This window comes from Mauremys reevesii, linkage group 7 (assembly GCF_016161935.1).
Source record: "Mauremys reevesii isolate NIE-2019 linkage group 7, ASM1616193v1, whole genome shotgun sequence".
NCBI classification, from domain to species: domain Eukaryota; kingdom Metazoa; phylum Chordata; order Testudines; family Geoemydidae; genus Mauremys; species Mauremys reevesii.
In genome coordinates this window covers 41,696,666-41,713,614 of record NC_052629.1, presented here as the reverse complement: position 1 = coordinate 41,713,614, position 16,949 = coordinate 41,696,666, and the positions used below count along the sequence as shown (strand labels likewise).

Below are 16,949 nucleotides of genomic sequence, written 5' to 3'. Positions count from 1 at the left end.
AGAAGAGGAGAGAGAGGGTAGCTGAGTGAGGGTTTGACCCACCCACACACCACTAAAACCAGCAAAGCATTCAGAAAAATCGGTGTGTCTGGAGGATGAGCGAATGGCCTCTGCTCTTTTTATGCAGGGGAGGGACTGCTCTGGGGCTTGCGGGTGGGGTCTAAAACACTCTCCGGATTTTAACTACCAGATTCTACAAATTAATTAAGCTTTCATTTAAATGCTATGAACATTCAACCCTTCTGTATGGAAACAACCCCCCCCGAAACTGAACTCAATGCAGCACCTATTAATCCTGAGCGCAGAGAAAGAGCCTGAAATAATGGCCCTGAGATAGGTGGGAAATGGAACACACACCTCACTAGGTGCTCACTCTGGAACCTAAGGATGACAAAGTAAATATCAACATTATTATCTACCTCACTGCTTACCATTTTAGCAGAAGCATACAGTTAACATTCTGCCAATTGAATCTTAGCTAAACATTCAGGGCCTGATAGTCATTTGCACAAAGACCCCTGAAGAAGTGTCTAATCAGCAGCTTTGCCCTTGGTTTTATTAGTGTTTTGCTCTCCCCTGTGTATGGTTCTCATGGGATTCTAACTAGCAAGCACCGTGTAGTACATAATATTTTGGCCTGCAAACATCCAGCCTGCCACAATGGCCAGGTACGTGCTTCTCCCACCCTGTTGGCCCCCAGCAACACACATTCTGACTGTTAAATCCCATTCACCTGGTAAGACGTCTGGCTGAAGATGGGATTATTGTCATTGATATCCACTATCTGGAGATACACTGGGATCTCAGCTGATCTCCGAGGAGAGCCATTGTCTGAGGCCCGGACAGTGAAGTTCAGCCACTGCACCTCTTCATAGTCCACCGTGCTATTTGCAATAACCTTCCCTAGAGAGAGCAGACTCTGAAATGAGAACCCCTCTGAGCCCTTTCACCGCTGGCCTGGCCATACAAGACAGGCTGATAACTGTCATCTCATTTCTATAATGTCCATTATGGAGGGAGGGAGAAGACGTTCCCATAGTTCTACATATGCATGGATCATGAAAACTCCCATAGGATGGGTTCCACTGCTTGAGACAATCACTTCCTCACCACCACTGGGATCAGGCTCAAGAAGGCTGACCAAGACTCTGAGCAGCGCTGCTGTGGGGGCTGGGAGTGGGGGAGAACAGGGAGAGTTGGTCTAGGAACGTGCTAGCTGTTCAATGCTGGTGCTGACAGCTGTAAGGAGACAGCCTTGGTGATTAGTGTCATGCCTTCAGTGATCTCTTGGCATGTGAAATAAGGAACCATTCAATGTGAGTAAGGATGGCTGTGATCTGGTCCTCTGTGAAATGAGCTGTGTCAGGATTGTACAAAGGACACCAACAGATTAGTCCTCACCTCAGCATCTGCATTCATCCCCTCCCTGCTGTCCCTTTGATAAGATTTAGAGGGTCACAGGTGAGAAAAGGGACTCCTAAATTCCCCCACCTACCTGCTGAGAGGTCTTCAAGTCGGGCATACCCTTCAGGTGAAAGGTTCAGCAACTCATAGGTGATCTGTCCATTGGCACCTTTGTCTGGGTCCACCGCAGACAAGGAAATCAGGGTGGTCCCCGGTGTGGCCCCTTCCACGATCCTCTCAGTGAAATAGGTGGCCCCAAACGGACGGAATCGGGGAGTGTTGTCATTGACGTCCAGCACGTTCACTGTCAGCTTAGCTGTGAGGGCAGGGGAGGCAGAGATGGGGGGTGAGAGTAGATGGATGGGGACCAGATGAAAAAGAGACAGGATGAAAGAGAAGCAAGTGGAGAATGGGAGAGAGAGAAAGAAAGGAGGGATGGTAAGTAAGTGGTGTGTCAGATCCTCAGCAGATGGAATTATGCAGCTCCACTAAAGTCAACGGAGCTCAGTTGATTTGAGGACCTGGCCAGAAAGTTTAAGTTTAATATTCATTCCTTCATGGAGAGCTCTGGGCTTTTGCAGGAGCTGCTCTACCCACAGTCTGAAGCCCTCGCTTTGCCCGTTTTTGATGCCTAGCTCATTGCTGGGAGAAGGGAAGCGAAGTTCCACCAGCTGCTTCCAGAAATAAGATGGGCCTGACTTATTCAAAGACCATACAGCAGACTTGAAAAATTCTAGTCATTCACATGCCCTAGGGAAAGTAATTTTCTTTGATAGGAAAGTAAAAGATGAGTAGTTTTTTGATGCTGGAAAAGGCACTTGGGCCTGGGCTGGTAAACTCTTGTAAGAATTTTGCAAGGCTGCCATCACTTACAGCTTTCTCAAAGAGCTGCTGTTAGACAGAACAATGGCGTCTTCCCAGGCCCGCTGACAGCAATTCCAGGCCCCAGGGCAGAACAGTCAATGAGCCCTCAAGCATGCACAAGCCATGCCGGCGCAGATGTGGTCCACCTGATATTTGGGTGGTGCTGTGCCTGTGCTGGCTCGTGCCCAGCGAGCTGCTGGCTGCACTACTTTTGCCCAGTGAGCTGCCGGTACAGCCAGGGTTTCCACATACCCACCTGGTAGGGTTGCCAACTGTCTAATTGTGAAAACCCAAAGACCCCGCCCCCTGCCCTGAGGCCACACCCCTGTTCTGCCCCTTCTCCAAGGCCCCTCCCCTGCTCACTCCATCCCCCCTCCCTCTTTTGCTCGCTCTTCCCCACCCTCATTCACTTTCACCAGGCTGGGGCAGGGGGTTGGGATGTGGGAGAGGGTGCAGGCTCTGGGAGGGAGTTTGGGTGTGGGAGGAGGTGAGGGGTTGAGCTCTAGGAGGGAGTTTGGGTGCAGGGTATGGGCTCTGGGATGGGGGTTGGGATGTGAGAGGCGGTGCAGGGTGCAGGCTCTAGGCTGTGGTGCAGGAGGGGGTCAGGGAGGTTGGCACTTACCTCAGGTAGCTCCCGAAAGCGACTGGCACGCCCCTCTAGTAGCAGCTCCTAGGTTGGGGGGCCAGGGGGTCTCAGCACGCCGCTGCCTGCAGGCACTGCCCCTGCAGTTCCCATTGGCCACAGTTTCTGGTCAATGGGAGCTGCAGAGTCGGCGCTTGTGGCAGGTGTAGCATGCGGAGACCCCACACCAGGGGCTGCAGGGACATGCTGTGCTGGCCGCTTCTGGGAGTGGTGCGGAGCGTGGGTGGGCAGGAAGCCTGCCTTAATTCCACTGCGCTGCCGGCAGTGGCCAGGGGCCCCCGGGCCCTTTTAAATCGTCCAGGCCTCTGGGCAATTGCCCCCTTTGCCACCCCCCTGTTGGTGAGCCTGAGTCTTCCTACCCAACAGGAAGTAGATCATCAAGGCATCCAAGAACTCAGGACCAGTGACCTCAGAAATGGGTGTTACTAGGTGCGGTACATTATTTATACAAAATTAAATACCAGTTCAGTTGTACTCAAAATCTAAGAAAGCCATGGTTAAGGCAGTGCTAGAATGGGGTGGGATATCCAGCCTGATCAATTATAAGCATGTATCTTACCAATAGCAGACCTCCCAGCAGCCTGTAGAAATAGAGATGCAATGAAGCATACCCTCGGATCACAATATACCCTCCCGGCTAACAGCACTTTGCTCATAGTCACAAAACACCTACTGCTGTTACAGCACATGTGAACTTTCTTTCGGCATGGGACCTGCAATATAGCAGGGGGCTGTTTTGTTAGGGGAAAAAAGTAGATTTAAAAAATAAACCCACGGGGATCAGCAGGAGAAATAATGCAGCTATAAAATGGAGGAAGCACCCTCTGCTATTCCAGGTTTTAGTCCCCCAATCCTGCTCTCCATCAGATCATTTCCCTCATGCAGCATTTATTGCTTTTCTAGTTCTGGGTCCCTGCTTTGCCCTGACCTGCACACCCGCTTTTACTCTATTCCTGGGATCTCCCTTAGCAGAGGCTGCAGTCATGCCAAACTGCAGCATGGTTTGAGAATGTGGAAATACAGCCATTGGGGGCCTTGCCTGAGAATCCATCATTTCCTTCTGGCATAACCACCAACAGGGTTTGAAGCCAGGTCCTTAGCCAAAAAATGCCATAGCCTGAACTGATCTGCGGCCCAGCCCGACTCTCACACTGGAATGTGAGCTGTCTGCAGCAGGAGTTCTCTTACCATTTGGCACACTGACGGAACGGTCAACAACATCGCTGGCGTTATCATGGACAGAGATGGTGACTTCATACGTGGCCACTAGCTCCCTGTTTAGGGAGGACTTAACCTTCACAGCTCCTGCAAAGCAGAAAAGGAAAGAAAACCACCACTTACATAGATTGTAAACCCTGCAGCGGCCCTGCCTGATTCCTCTAGGCAGAGGGGCACAGAGCACCAACCCCAGGAAGCCCTCTATTACCCCACAAGCCTCTCTGCCCCTGTGTGGTGGCCTCCTGCCTTTCCCTATGTCATTTATAGATTAAAAGGAAAAAAGTCAACAGGCAAAAATCCAGCTCTTTGTTAAAAGCACACCCACACCACCCTGCCTCAGGATGGAGCTAAGTAGACATCAGTCTGTTTTAGCAACTGGGTGCATTTGTGCTGGGGACGGGAAGTGAATTCTGAACTTTGGAGTCAGCTCTTCAGCTGGTGTAAATTGTGTAGCTCCACTGAAGCCATCAGAGCGACAGTGCTTCACACTGATGGGAATCTAGCCTTTATTTCACCCAAAGCCCTCGTCATGGCCATTGGGGAGAGACGTGCAGGTTTCTTCTGCCTTTTTTTATGAGTCAGCTTTCCACACCTGAGCTTGCACTACGTCAGTCCTGTTGTTCCACAGCACAAGGCCCTGCGTCATGAAGAGACCGGAGGCGTGCGATCTGGGACTGTGGTCTCATCAGCAAGTGAGACGTCCCTTACACCCACCTCTCTATACACCAAAACATGGCAAGCAAGAGATCACTTACCCGAAAGAGTCCCCCCACCCACCAGCGAGCCGCTGCTGAGCGGGTGTCTGCGTTCAGTCTGCGAAGGCTAAACAACAGCCAGCTGCGTATGTCAGGGCTGCTCCCTCACAGCGTGAGGCAGCCAAGCACCCAGCCAGTGATGAGAGTGATCATGGTTATGACTGAGATGGAAGGGAGACAATGGATGAAGCGGACAGAGGACTGACTGAGATTGACACACAAACAGAGAGATCAAACCTGCCAGGCTGGGAGCCATAAGGAAAAGAAAAGGCTTAGTTAGTTAGTTAGTTGGCAGTGCAGTGCTGTTGAAGTGCAGCTGAGAGAGAGGACAAGGAGAGTGAGAAAGACTTAAGAGAAAGGAAGAAAAAGACAGAGAAGGGTGGCAAGAGCAAGGAAGGGCTAAGGAAAGACAAAGAGAAAGAAAGCATGATGGGGGAGGGGTGAGCGAGAGAGAGCAGATAGGGATGGGAAGAAGTAGAAGAGGGAAGAGAGAGGCTCAGCCATACAAACAGTTTCTCTTGTTCTTGTACCTGTTTTAAAATCCACGGCAAATGCTCCTTGCTGGCCCAGCACTAGAGCATTGGTGTCATCCTTGGCCAGAATCTCAATGATATAATATTCTAACCGGGGGTTGAGATCTCTGTCTATTGCTGTGACCTCAGCGATGATGGTGCCAGGCACTGCTGACTCAAGCACGCTGACCGTCTGGATCGGGTTGATGAACTCCGGCCGATAATCATTGACGTCAGCAACAAGGATGTTGATGGTGGCGGTGCCAGAGAGAGGAGGCATGCCTCGATCCACAGCCATCACTGTCAGCCTGTAGGTGTCCCTTTCTTCCCTATCTATGGTGATGTTGGCCACTCGGATTACTCCGGAGTTAGCATTGATCAGGAACTTATCCTGAGCTCCACCCTCAATCCGGTAGCTCAACTGCTGGTTGAGGCCGCTGTCTGCATCTGTAGCCATTACCTGAAGGACAGAAAAACCTGTGGGGGAGGAAACCCATACTCTGACATTTGAGGCTTTTTCATTCCCCTAGGTCATTTTCAGCAAGTGAACCACCAGGCTGGAACAGTCCAGTGGTTCATCTAGTCCACCATCCTCTCACTGCGAGTGGCCAACGCTGGAGGCTGCAAATGAAGCTCTAGTACCTCTATAACTAGACTAACTTTAATGCTTTACCACACGGGGAAATTTCCTCCTCCCTAAGCTATGCCCTAAGCATGGGGAGTGACAGCCCTTGCAAGCACACAGATTAAAAACCAAGGGACAGCTGCAAGTAAAGCAAATAAAGGCACAGATAAAATCAAACTGGTGTCTGGCTTATTCATCAGGTTTCAGAGGAAAGTGCAGAGAGGAAATCATAGAAATCCCAGTTTGCTGGAGTAATACAAACAAGAGAAAAACCCGGACAACTTTGTAAAGATGATTGGTAAATTCTCCTTACTGGGTCTGACCCATGACATTGAGAGAAAACTGAGGAACATACATGTATGTAAAAAGAACAGGCGTACTTGTGGCACCTTAGAGGCTAACAAATTTATGTCAGCATAAGCTTTCATGGGCTACAGCTCACTGTATCAGATGCATAGAATGAAACATATAGTAAGAAGATATATATACATACAGAGAGCGTGAAAAAGTGGCCACTTCCACCTTTTCATGTTCTCTGTATGTATAAATATCTTCTTTCTGTGTGTTCCATTCTATGCATCTGATGAAGTGGGCTGTAGCCCACAAAAGCTTAAGCTCAAATAAATTTGTTAGCCTCTAAGGTGCCACAAGTACGCCTGTTCTTTTTGTGGATACAGACTAACACGGCTGCTACTCTGATACATGTATGTAAACATTTGACATGCAGTACTAGAACTATCTGTACAAATCCACATTAGTCAGATGGCAACAGGAACATCATGTTCTCGGTGTCACTGGAAATATGGAGAAGTGCCCTACTGTGCACAACCCCATTATGCCAATGGCGACATCAGTGGTCTGGAGTGTGCAATCAGACTGTGCACCATGCAAACACATCACACCTACATTATGAAAAAAGGAAACATGCAACCCTGTGAAAAAAATGAAACTGAGCTTCACTCTGGTAGGTCAGCTCCTTGATGGAGTTGAAGTCTTGTAACCCATGATTATTACTATGGACAGAGGAGACTTTCTCCCCTCACCTGTAAGCTGTGATGCTACTGGCGGGGCACTGCAAACATAGCCCCCAAGTCCCCAAACTCCCTTTCTGCAAAATCCCTTCATCCTCACAGACTGAAACCCTGAATCCTGCCAGCCCTGATATCTTCTGTCCTTTTGATGTCCCCAGGGCTGGTTTCTCCATCCCAGTCCCCATCTCCATCTCTGTCCCATTTCCTTCCCACACAGTGGTATCAGTCTGACCTGGGGGGCTGTTTTCCTGCAGTTGCACTGTCACCACTGCTGGGTTAAACGATGGCCTGTTGTCATTATCATCCAGTATGGTCACAGTGAGCCTAGCAGTGCTGTTCAGCTTGCCAACATCCTCTGCCACCAGTGTGAACTCAAGGCGTGGGTTCAGGAAGGCTTCCCTGTCAATCACTCTGCCAGGTTTTACCAAAATGACACCTGGAGGATAGTAAAAGTCAGCCAGAAAAAAACCAACCACCAAGAGGCAACTTCAAGAGGGGGTGCAGACTAGACTCAGGTGCAATCCAACAGCTTTCAAACTCTGAAAACATCTGTGCCTTGGAACTGGCAATGTTACCCAGTAGCTCTATATTTCAGACAGAGCCGGCTTTGACAGGGCACCTTATAACCAGGGTGTGTGTGGCTAGCTTACCTGTTCTGTTGTTGACAATGAAGAGGTCCGTTGGCATCCCCAGCAGCTGGTACCTCACCAGTGCATTGATGCCCTGATCATTGTCCAAAGCTAGAACTGGACCATTGAGCACTGTGATGGGAGTTCCTGAATCAAACAAGAAGTGTTAGCAACTGGTGGGGAGCCCTTCATGGACACCTCCTCTCTCCCACTCCTCCCCCACAGTGACTTGTGACTGATAGCAACAAATGAATGAGGCAGACAGAGTGAGGCGACATGAGACAGTGAAATAATGGCTGTTGCAGCCTTGGCAGACTGACTCAAGAAGCCCGTAGGGAGAGGTCTAACACCCTGCTAAAAAACAAACAAACAAAGCCATCAGACCTTTTGAACAGACCACAGTGACTTGAAAGGTACTTCCCAGCATGCTTTGCAGCAGAGTCTTGCTTATTTGATTTGTCCCTGAACTCAGCCTAATATACATGTCTGTGTGTCAGGGCCGGCTCTAGGCACCAGGGCTCCAAGCACGTGCTTGGGGTGGCACTTTCCAAAGGGCGGCACTCCGGCTCCCTTTTTTTTTTTTTTTGCTTGAGGTGCAAAAAGCCGGGAGTTGGACCTGAGCGGAGATGAGGTGCAGCAGTGGGGGGCATGGGGAGGGCCACAGGAAGTAACCCTTGGGGGGAGGCAGAGGAACCGCTCCCCCCCCAGCTCACCTGTGCTCCACTGCTGCCTGCTCCTCTGAGCGCACCGCCGCTCCATTTCTCCCTCCTCCCTCCCAGGCTTTCTGCACTAATCAGCTGTTTTGCAGCAAGGCTGGGAGGGAGGGGGGAGAAGCGGAACGGCGGCGGCGCACTGAGGGGATCAGGTGGCGCAGAGGTGAGCTGCGGCAGTGGGGGACGTGGGGAGAGCTGCAGGAAGTAACCCTGGAGGGGGCAGAGGAACCGCTCCCTCCCCCCCCCCCCAGCGCACCTCCGCCTCCTCCCGCAAGCGTGCCGCTGCTCTGCTTCTCACCCCTCCCTCCCAGGGGTAGTAGGGGAAATGCGGTGCACCCAGGGGAGGAGGCGGGGCTGGGGATTTGGGGAAGGGGTTGGAATGGGGTGGGGAAGGGGCAGAGTTGGGGCAGGGCTGGGGGGGGGGGGAGTACGGGAAATTTTTTTTGCTTGGGGCGGCAAAAAACTTGGAGCCAGCCCTGCTGTGTGTGAGCATGTGTGGCAGGGACATGGATCGGGGCTTGTTGGAGTTTGCTAGCTATTTTGGATGCATGTTAGTCTCAAAGAGTATTTTTGCAAGTGCACTGATCAGCCAAGTTGTTCCCAGTGTACAAGAGCCTTCAAGGACTTTATGTTCCAAGCCAAACAAAGACACCTGTGATCTCAGAGTGGGAGTTATTTTAAGGGGGGAAAGAGGGAATATTGCTACCAACTGGGGGAGCTGAACAAAGTAGTTATCTGGTATAAACTGCAGAAGCCAGACATTTTACTATACTACCTCTAAAAGCAAACACTGTTCCAGCTGCGAGGGTTACAGAAGGCTGTTCCCTACACTAATGAAACCTAGAGCTGCTCAACTTGTCCTGCTTTATGGCAGACAGAACTCACTCAGTCTGAAATAACAAGAACAAAATGCTGCCATATTTCAGCAAAACATGACAATAGACGGTTAGGCAGTTTGGCTGTACTAGAGCAATTAGCTTCAGTTAAGAACACGGCAGGCTTTGCACCACAGTCTGTGACTTCAGGACATGGAGTTCATCAGCTAGATAACAGAACAGCACATTTGCCTAATGCCACCCAGATGTATGATTTGTAAAGGGATTGTCTTGTTGCGGGACCAGAGTGTTACTTTGGTGGGAAAAATATCCACTTGTATAAAATGACCCTGACAAAGCCCTGGCTGGGATGATTTAGGTGGTGTTGGTCCTGCTTTGAGCAGGGGGTTGGATTAGATGACCTCCTCAGGTCTCTTCCATCCCTAATCTTTTATGATTCTTCTGTGATTCTATGACCCTGCCTTCTCTCAATGTTTATCTTCATTGCCCTGTAACAACATCCTAGCCCACATCAATACCCCCTCTGGCTGATCTAAAACGTTTCACTGCTAAGTGACATTGTCGGTGTTCAGTTAACGATGTTATATAGGACAGCTCATGAAGGAGGGACTTTTTTCCCTAATGGCCATCCCCTTCATCTAGCTGGAGGTAACTGGGATGGGTTGGGAATCAAAGAAAATTCCTGTAAGTTGAGAATCATATATTAAAGGGAGGACAAACGCACCTGCTGGGGAGTTCTCCATCACCTCTGCCTCATAAGAGCTCTGAGTGAAAAGTGGCCGGTTATCATTTTCATCTGCTATTGAAATCACCAGCAGGTCAAAATCCTAAGGGTGTATGAATGAAACAAAGAAAAGGGGACAGTGACTACGATACCTGCTCCTCAACTCACTTCCTGCATCAGTGTCTGACATGTACCACCTCATCCAATTCAGCACCATGGAGAACCTAAGCCATGTGCAATCACGGAACTGCATCACCAGAACATACCATAGGATCTGTAATGCCTTTACCCAGGTGCCTGGGCTTCATTCCCAATATCATATAGCAATATGAGGTCTGGAACGGCAGGGTAGGGGAATTACACATCCTATGGTATCATTCTGTAAATGCAGTTCCATGGCTGAACATGGCCAGCTCAGATTCTGCATTACTATTATACCATGCCATTTGGAATATAGGCTTTCCTATAGGGAATTTATGCTCTCACCATGAAAGGGTTTAAACCATACACACAGAGTCTGTGGATTTAAAGAAAATATTGTATCCCATGTCCTATTTTATTTCAGGCAGTTCAAGAGTTAATAAAGGGGAAAGCATGACCTCCCAGCAACCGCCTACACACACTCAATTCTGCAGGCAGCAAACGGATGCCATCTGCAATCCTATCATACTGCTCCATTTGGTCTGACTCCATTACTGCTGCCATACTGCAGTACTGCGTAACGTAGTCTGCAATGCAAAGACATAGCCTTGCTACCTTCAGACAGATCTCTATTGTAACAATACATTCCTCCACTTAAACAATAAGAGCAGAATTATACATTGTGCCCCTTTAAGGTAGGCTGGAGATTGTGAGGTCAATCAGATGGAGGAATGTGCTCCTTCCAGAGATGGCAGCAGGCCACTTGCAGTTTCCACTCCTTCTATCTAGAAAGGAGAGGGGGCTGGCCCCCCAGAAGCCTCCGCCCTAAAGATACCTTCTACAGGAGAACCTGGACACACAGGCCATACCACGTCTGTTCTGTTATAACACAACAGTGGGTCCAGTAAACCATGTTACTCAGCCACAATTGCAATACCCCCGGTATGTTACAGCACAGAATCCTGGAACTACAGAGCTACATGCTAATTTATCATCTGCACCATGTTCCAGAATGATGCCCTGGAATTCATAGTACAGAAATGCTGCATCATCTCTTCTAGTAATGTAGCACCTAGTTCTCTCTGGTACTGCCACTGTGCTGTATCTCACTGTATTTCAGAAAGGCCAGTGAAGCGAGTTGTCGCAGGGACACCATTACTGAAGTAAAGGCTGGGTAAAGGTCTATTAAGAAAATTCTATCCTGCAAGAAAAAATGTTGGCCTGGTTTTCTGACCTAGGTGGGAAATCACAGAGAAACGCGTGGGCTTGGGCCATTTGCCTCTGGAATTCAGAAGTTAATTTGGAGGAGGAGGTTGTCATATAAGTGTTTTCAGTGAATAGTCCACCCATCCCCTGATAACATAAGAAGCCTTTGCCCCTGCTGCTTCAATGGAGAACCCCAGCATTGTCCATAATTACCCGCCTGGCATTGCGCATGTTCTCAGGATTGTCCTTCACTGTGACAGTCAGTCTGTACTCAGCTACCTGCTCCCTGTCCAAGGGACGGCTTACGTAGACGATGCCAGTCTGGTGAGAGAAAAGGAGAAAGATCAAATAGAGATGGGCCTCCCCATGCCAAACTGAGGAGAAGAACCAGCAATGGGTGAGAAGCGGAGAACCCGGAGCTCCACAGGCTCAGTACGTGGGCCACATTGAGTCAGCAGTCAGTGGGACTCTCTGGAGGAATTCTGGCTGACTCAGCTGAATTTCCGCAAGAGGAGTGTACACCAGAGCTGGAGCTGTGTCACCTTTTGAAAAGGCAAAATGCATGCTCCCCTCCATACCAGTCCAGCTGTGCTGGCCAGTGTGCACAGAGGTTTGGTGTACCATGGCTTCACCATTGCCCCTCTCAGGAGCAGAAATCTACTGCCAGCAGTGGTGCTAGACAATCACACTGTCCTGCACCCTCTAGTGTGACTGGAGCAGCAGCAAGAGATGGGGAAAACTGCTCTTTGCTCTGTCTACCCCCTGTTCCACACCCACACAAGACTAGCTGGAATCTCGCCCATTGTAAATAACGCACATGCAAAAGTGGAACTGTATGTGTGTGAATGGTAACAAGGCCAACATTTTCATGAAACACTCGACTTTTGGGTCCCAATAGAGCCTTATTTTCAGAGATACTGAACACTACCACTTGCACTGACTGAAGCTAGAATTGTGGGTGCTCATTGCCTTGGGAAAACCATGCCTTAACACCAACAACTGAGGTATTCTGAATGATGGGCTGCTTGGAAAATTTGGCCCTAAATAGGGTTGCCAACATTATATTTCAAAAATAAGGGATTTTCTTCTTAGCACCCCTGATCCACCCCTCCTCTCGATATTATTAATAATGAGCAGTACTCACCTGCATTTGCCAGGGGTATTTCTTGCTGCTTTTTGCAGCACTTAGCAACTCCCAATCTCTTTGTACGGAGATGAAGAAATAAGGGACTGTTGGCAACCCTAGCCCTAAATGACCATGCCAGGTTTGAATTTTCACGCAGTAAGTTTCTCTGTGGTCAGGCCTTGCCCTGATTGTGTGTGTTGTTACTGTTACCGTGGTTGGTACATGCTTTCTCTCCCCCCCTTTGTGCATTTTCATACTGATGTTCTTTTGGGGAATTGTTCTGCAGGGATGGAAGGGTGTGGTCTAGAGTAGTGGTCCTCAACCAGGGGGATGTGTACCCCTGGGGCACGCAGAGGTCTTCCAAGGGGTACATCCACTCATCCAGATATTTGTCTAGTTTTACAACAGGCACATAAAAAGCACTAGCAAAGTCAGTACAAATGAAGGCCACGTCTACACTTACAAGCTTACAGCGGCACAGCTATACTGACACCGGAGAGAGCTCTCCCGTCAAGATAATAAAACCAGCTCAATGAGTGGCAGTTGCTAGGTCAGCTGGAGAGTGTCTCCCACCGACATAGCACTGCGCACATGAGTGCTTATACCAGGGGTGTGTTTTTTCACACCCCTGAGTGACAAAAGTTTTGCTGACATAACTGGTAGTGTAGACATGGCCTTACATTTCATACAGACAATGACCTGTTTATACTGTTCTATATACTATATCAGTGGTTCTCAAACCATGATTTCGTTTTAATGGGGTCACCAGAGCCAGCTTTGGACTTGCTGGGGCCCAGGGCAGAAATCCATAGCCTGAGCCTCGCTACATAGGACTGAAGCCAAAGTCTGAGTTTTTAAGCGAGGTGAAAATTGGGGTACGTGAGGCAAATCAGACTCCTGAAAGGGGTACAGTAATCTGGAAAGGTTGAGAATCACTGGTCTAGAGCAACAGTCAGTTCCCTATTTTGGAAGGCATTATTATGTGGTATGCCCCTTAAATATTCTTGTTATAAATAATTAAGAGATGGAGGGCTGTGTCAGAGAGTTGTCTCTCTCTCCAGCCACAGCATGTGATGACTGGCATGCAGTGCACACTATGCCTGTAATCTGTAGCTTGTTAATGTTTAAAACATGCCAATTCTTGTGCAGTGCAAAGCAGGAAGCACCAGTTTGTTGTGCTCCAGTGCAAATTGGTGCAGATAACGTGCACAGTCCCCTGCACTGAGTGAAAGTCAGTCTCAAGCCTTTGCTCACCAACTCCCTTACTTTCAGGAGGTCAAGGTAAAAAAGAAACAGGTGTGAGTGTAGCCCACACACCTTCTGGGTGTGGTGTTTTGTCCCATTCAGGGGTGAAAGTAACGTAAAGGACTTGCTGGTACTCTGGAATCCTGAGGAGGGGCGTGGCCTCCACCGGAAGAGGTGGAGCCTTTAAATCCCAGGCCCTTTAAATCAGGATTTAAAGGGCCCGGGGCTAGGGCTGTGGTAGCAGCAGCTAGGAGCCCCATGCCGTTTAAATCACCCCCTGAACTCCCAGCTGCAGAGGTGGCCGGGAGCCCTGGGGTTCGGGGGCAATTTAAATGGGGCGATTTAAAGGGCCCAGGGCTCTAGCTGCTGCTACCCTCCAGGGCCCTTTAAATCGTCTCTGGAGCCCTGCTGCTGGAGGCCTGGGGTAGCAGCAGTGGGGCTCCAGCGGCAATTTAAAGGGGCCCGAGGTGGTAGCGGTGGCAGGAGCCCTGAGCCCTTTAAATCGCCACCCGAGCCCCACAGCCGCTACCCCAGGGCTCTGGCAGTGGGGCTCTGGCAGCAATTTAAAGAGCTCTGGGCTCCAGCCCTTTAAATTGCTGCCTCAGGAAGCTGGTCCACCCCGGTATGGCGCACCAGCTTTTGCCGGCAGGGGTGGCAGGTTTGTAGAAATTTGGGTGGTGCCCAGAACCTGCCCCTGCCCAAATTCTGCCCCCCCAAACTCCACCCCCTACCTGCCCAAGACTCTGGGAGGGAGTTTGGGTGGGGGAGGAGGTCTGGGGTGCAGGCCCTGGGCTGGGGCAGGGGCTGGGGTGCAGGAGGGGTGCAGGGTGCAGGCTCTGGGAGGGAGTTTGGGGATAAGAGGGTGTGTGGAGGGACGGGGAGCAGGGGTGAGGCTGAGGGTGGATTTGGGATGTGGCTGGGGATGAGGGGTTTGGGGTGTGGGAGGGGACTCAGGGCTGAGGCAGAGGGTTAGGGTGCAGGGAGATGAGGGCTCTGGCTGGGGCTGGAGATGAGGGGTTTGGGGTGTTGGAGAGGCTCAGGGCTATGAACGAGGGTTGGAGTGTGGGGTCATGAAGGCTTTGGCTGTGGGTGTGGGCTCTGGGGTGGGTCAGGGCTTGGGATGAGTTTGGGGTGCAGGCAGGCTGCCCTGGGACTGGAGCCAGAGAGAAGGACTCCCCCCAGCCCTCTCCCTTCTGGCAGCAGTGAGCTCTGGGGTAGGGACCCTCTTTACCCCCCAGAAGCACACTCACCCCCCCACTGTCACTGCACATGCTCCTAGGGCCCCTCTCAGGTCCAGGAATCCTCCTCGCCTCCCCTGTGGTGGATGCCATGCTGGGGGCGGGGGGGCCTGCCATCACATGTGTGCCTCCTCCCTGCTGCAGCCCCTCACTGTAGCCTCACTGGGGCTGCCCCTTGCCCAGCGTGGGGCAAGAGCAGTGATTGTGGGCAGGGGGGCGGCTGTACTGGTGGTGGGTCCCAATGGAAAATGAAAGGGTCCAAGGAGGAAAGGGAGCCTGCCCTGGCAGTAGTGGAGGGGGGCACTAGGACCCTGTGGCGGCAGTTAATGCAGGCAGGCAGCATGTTGCTGCAGGGGACAGGGCTCCGGGAGCCAGGGAGGTGCATGGGGGCAGCAAAGGGGGGCCGGGGGACACTCAGGGGAGGCGCAGGGGGGCAGCAGGTGGGGCCAGGGGGGAGACCCGGCCCCGAACATTCGTGGAGCTGGGCTCCCGGACCCTCAGTTTTGCGGGAGCCAGGAGGTGGAGTCAGAGAGGGAGAGACTGCTCCATTTTCTTGCTGGTAGCCACTGCACCTTTTCTTACCGGTCCTCCATACCGGCCTGTACCAGCTTACTTTCACCTCTGCATCTAGCGGCACCAAGACTACTTAAAGAACAATTAATGTGCCTGCTCTACAACCTTAGCTAACAGCCAGTTGGCTTTTAGCTCATGTGGTAGAGGCTGATGCACTAAGCTCCAGAGGCCCCAGGTTCGATCCTGACAACTGCAGTCTGTCAGCGTTACATGAGCATTTCTGAGGAGAAGCTAGAGCAAGTGCCATCATTGGCATGCAAATGAGTTGTTTAGCTATTCTCTCCCCTCCTAGGCCTTTCAGCTGCTACTGGGAAGGAGTACCTTCCTTGATGTATGAGTAGTGTCACACTCAGTAACATAGGATCTGGGTCTCTCGCATACCCTTCTTGCTAATCACTTTTTGCCTTGCACTCATACATGCAACGCTCAAACCCCGTGCTGTGCAGAATCAAGCTCTGAATGAACTGCTGGTGTATCATGTAGGTAACATGTAGGTCTGCATGATTTGGGTCGGTACGTGGTTCTCTAGCCAATGCATGGCAGTATCTGCATGTAGAACACATCTGCATCTCTATTCTGTATGCAGTTATGTTTGCACCGCTGCGTGTAGGGCATATGTCACAGCATGTGGGAACACCTGTCACTGTATGTAGCAAATAAAGCCCTCTGCATAGTGCATGTTTGTACTCATACCTAGTGTGGGAAGGCCTATACACAGTCACATGAGTCGCTACGTGTAGAAGGAATGAGATCAGGATACTTACAGTGCCATTGATGTAAAAGGTGTTTTCTGCATTGCCGGCTGTTATGTTAAAGGTCAGGAGACCGTTCCGCCCACTGTCGGCATCATGGGCAAGAATGCGGGTCACAAAACTGGAGATGGGGGTGTTCTCGCTGAGTGTGAGATTCATCGGCAGGTTGAGGAGCACAGGATCATTATCGTTAATGTCTAGAACACACACTCCCACCATGACCTGAAATATGGAAAAGAGGATTCTGGGTAGCAAGGCAAACACCAACTGCATTCAATGTCTCCTCACGTTTTGAATTCCTGAATGGACTCTCACTCTTCTTCCATATCACATTCAAGCTTTGTGATTCCTTCCATGTAGCCTCATATGCTAGGAATTTGCTACATGACCTGCCATGATCTCCTCCCTCACCTGCTTCAAGTCACTCCTTAACACACAAGGACAGTGAGAGAAAATGGAATACACAAATAAATAAAACAGAAATCAATCTCTAAATAAAAATCATGGAATTTACAAGGAATGTGCTAACCCCACCACTCAGTCATTGCGGTAGCATATCCCCTTAGCCCTTTCGCTAGTTAGATTGCAAGCTCTTTGGATCAGCGACGTTGCCTGCATACAGATGCTCCCCGACTTACACAAGCGTTCTGTTCCGGAATGCCTTGCGTAAGTCGAATTTTGCATAAGTTGGGAACGTATACCCGACAATTACGC

The 16,949-nt window shown here is 50.4% G+C and overlaps 1 protein-coding gene across 18 annotated transcripts in view; it reads right to left on the bottom strand.

Annotated features, from left to right (window-relative positions):
- Window positions 1-16,949, bottom strand: part of CDH23 (cadherin related 23) — a 509,234-nt gene that overhangs the window by 22,238 nt on the left and 470,047 nt on the right. For 16 of the 18 annotated variants that reach the window (XM_039481198.1, XM_039481201.1, XM_039481202.1 and 13 more), the window contains 9 exons: window positions 16,248-16,457; window positions 11,515-11,622; window positions 9,955-10,057; window positions 7,703-7,828; window positions 7,285-7,488; window positions 5,415-5,873; window positions 4,100-4,216; window positions 1,496-1,720; window positions 734-903 (listed from right to left, as the gene is read on the bottom strand). In XM_039481198.1, coding sequence (XP_039337132.1) covers window positions 734-903; window positions 1,496-1,720; window positions 4,100-4,216; window positions 5,415-5,873; window positions 7,285-7,488; window positions 7,703-7,828; window positions 9,955-10,057; window positions 11,515-11,622; window positions 16,248-16,457 — 1,722 coding nt within the window. Of the gene's footprint in view, window positions 1-733; window positions 904-1,495; window positions 1,721-4,099; window positions 4,217-5,414; window positions 5,874-7,284; window positions 7,489-7,702; window positions 7,829-9,954; window positions 10,058-11,514; window positions 11,623-16,247; window positions 16,458-16,949 lie in introns of those variants that run through there. The other 2 variants (XM_039481213.1, XM_039481220.1) reach the window with 2 other exon arrangements.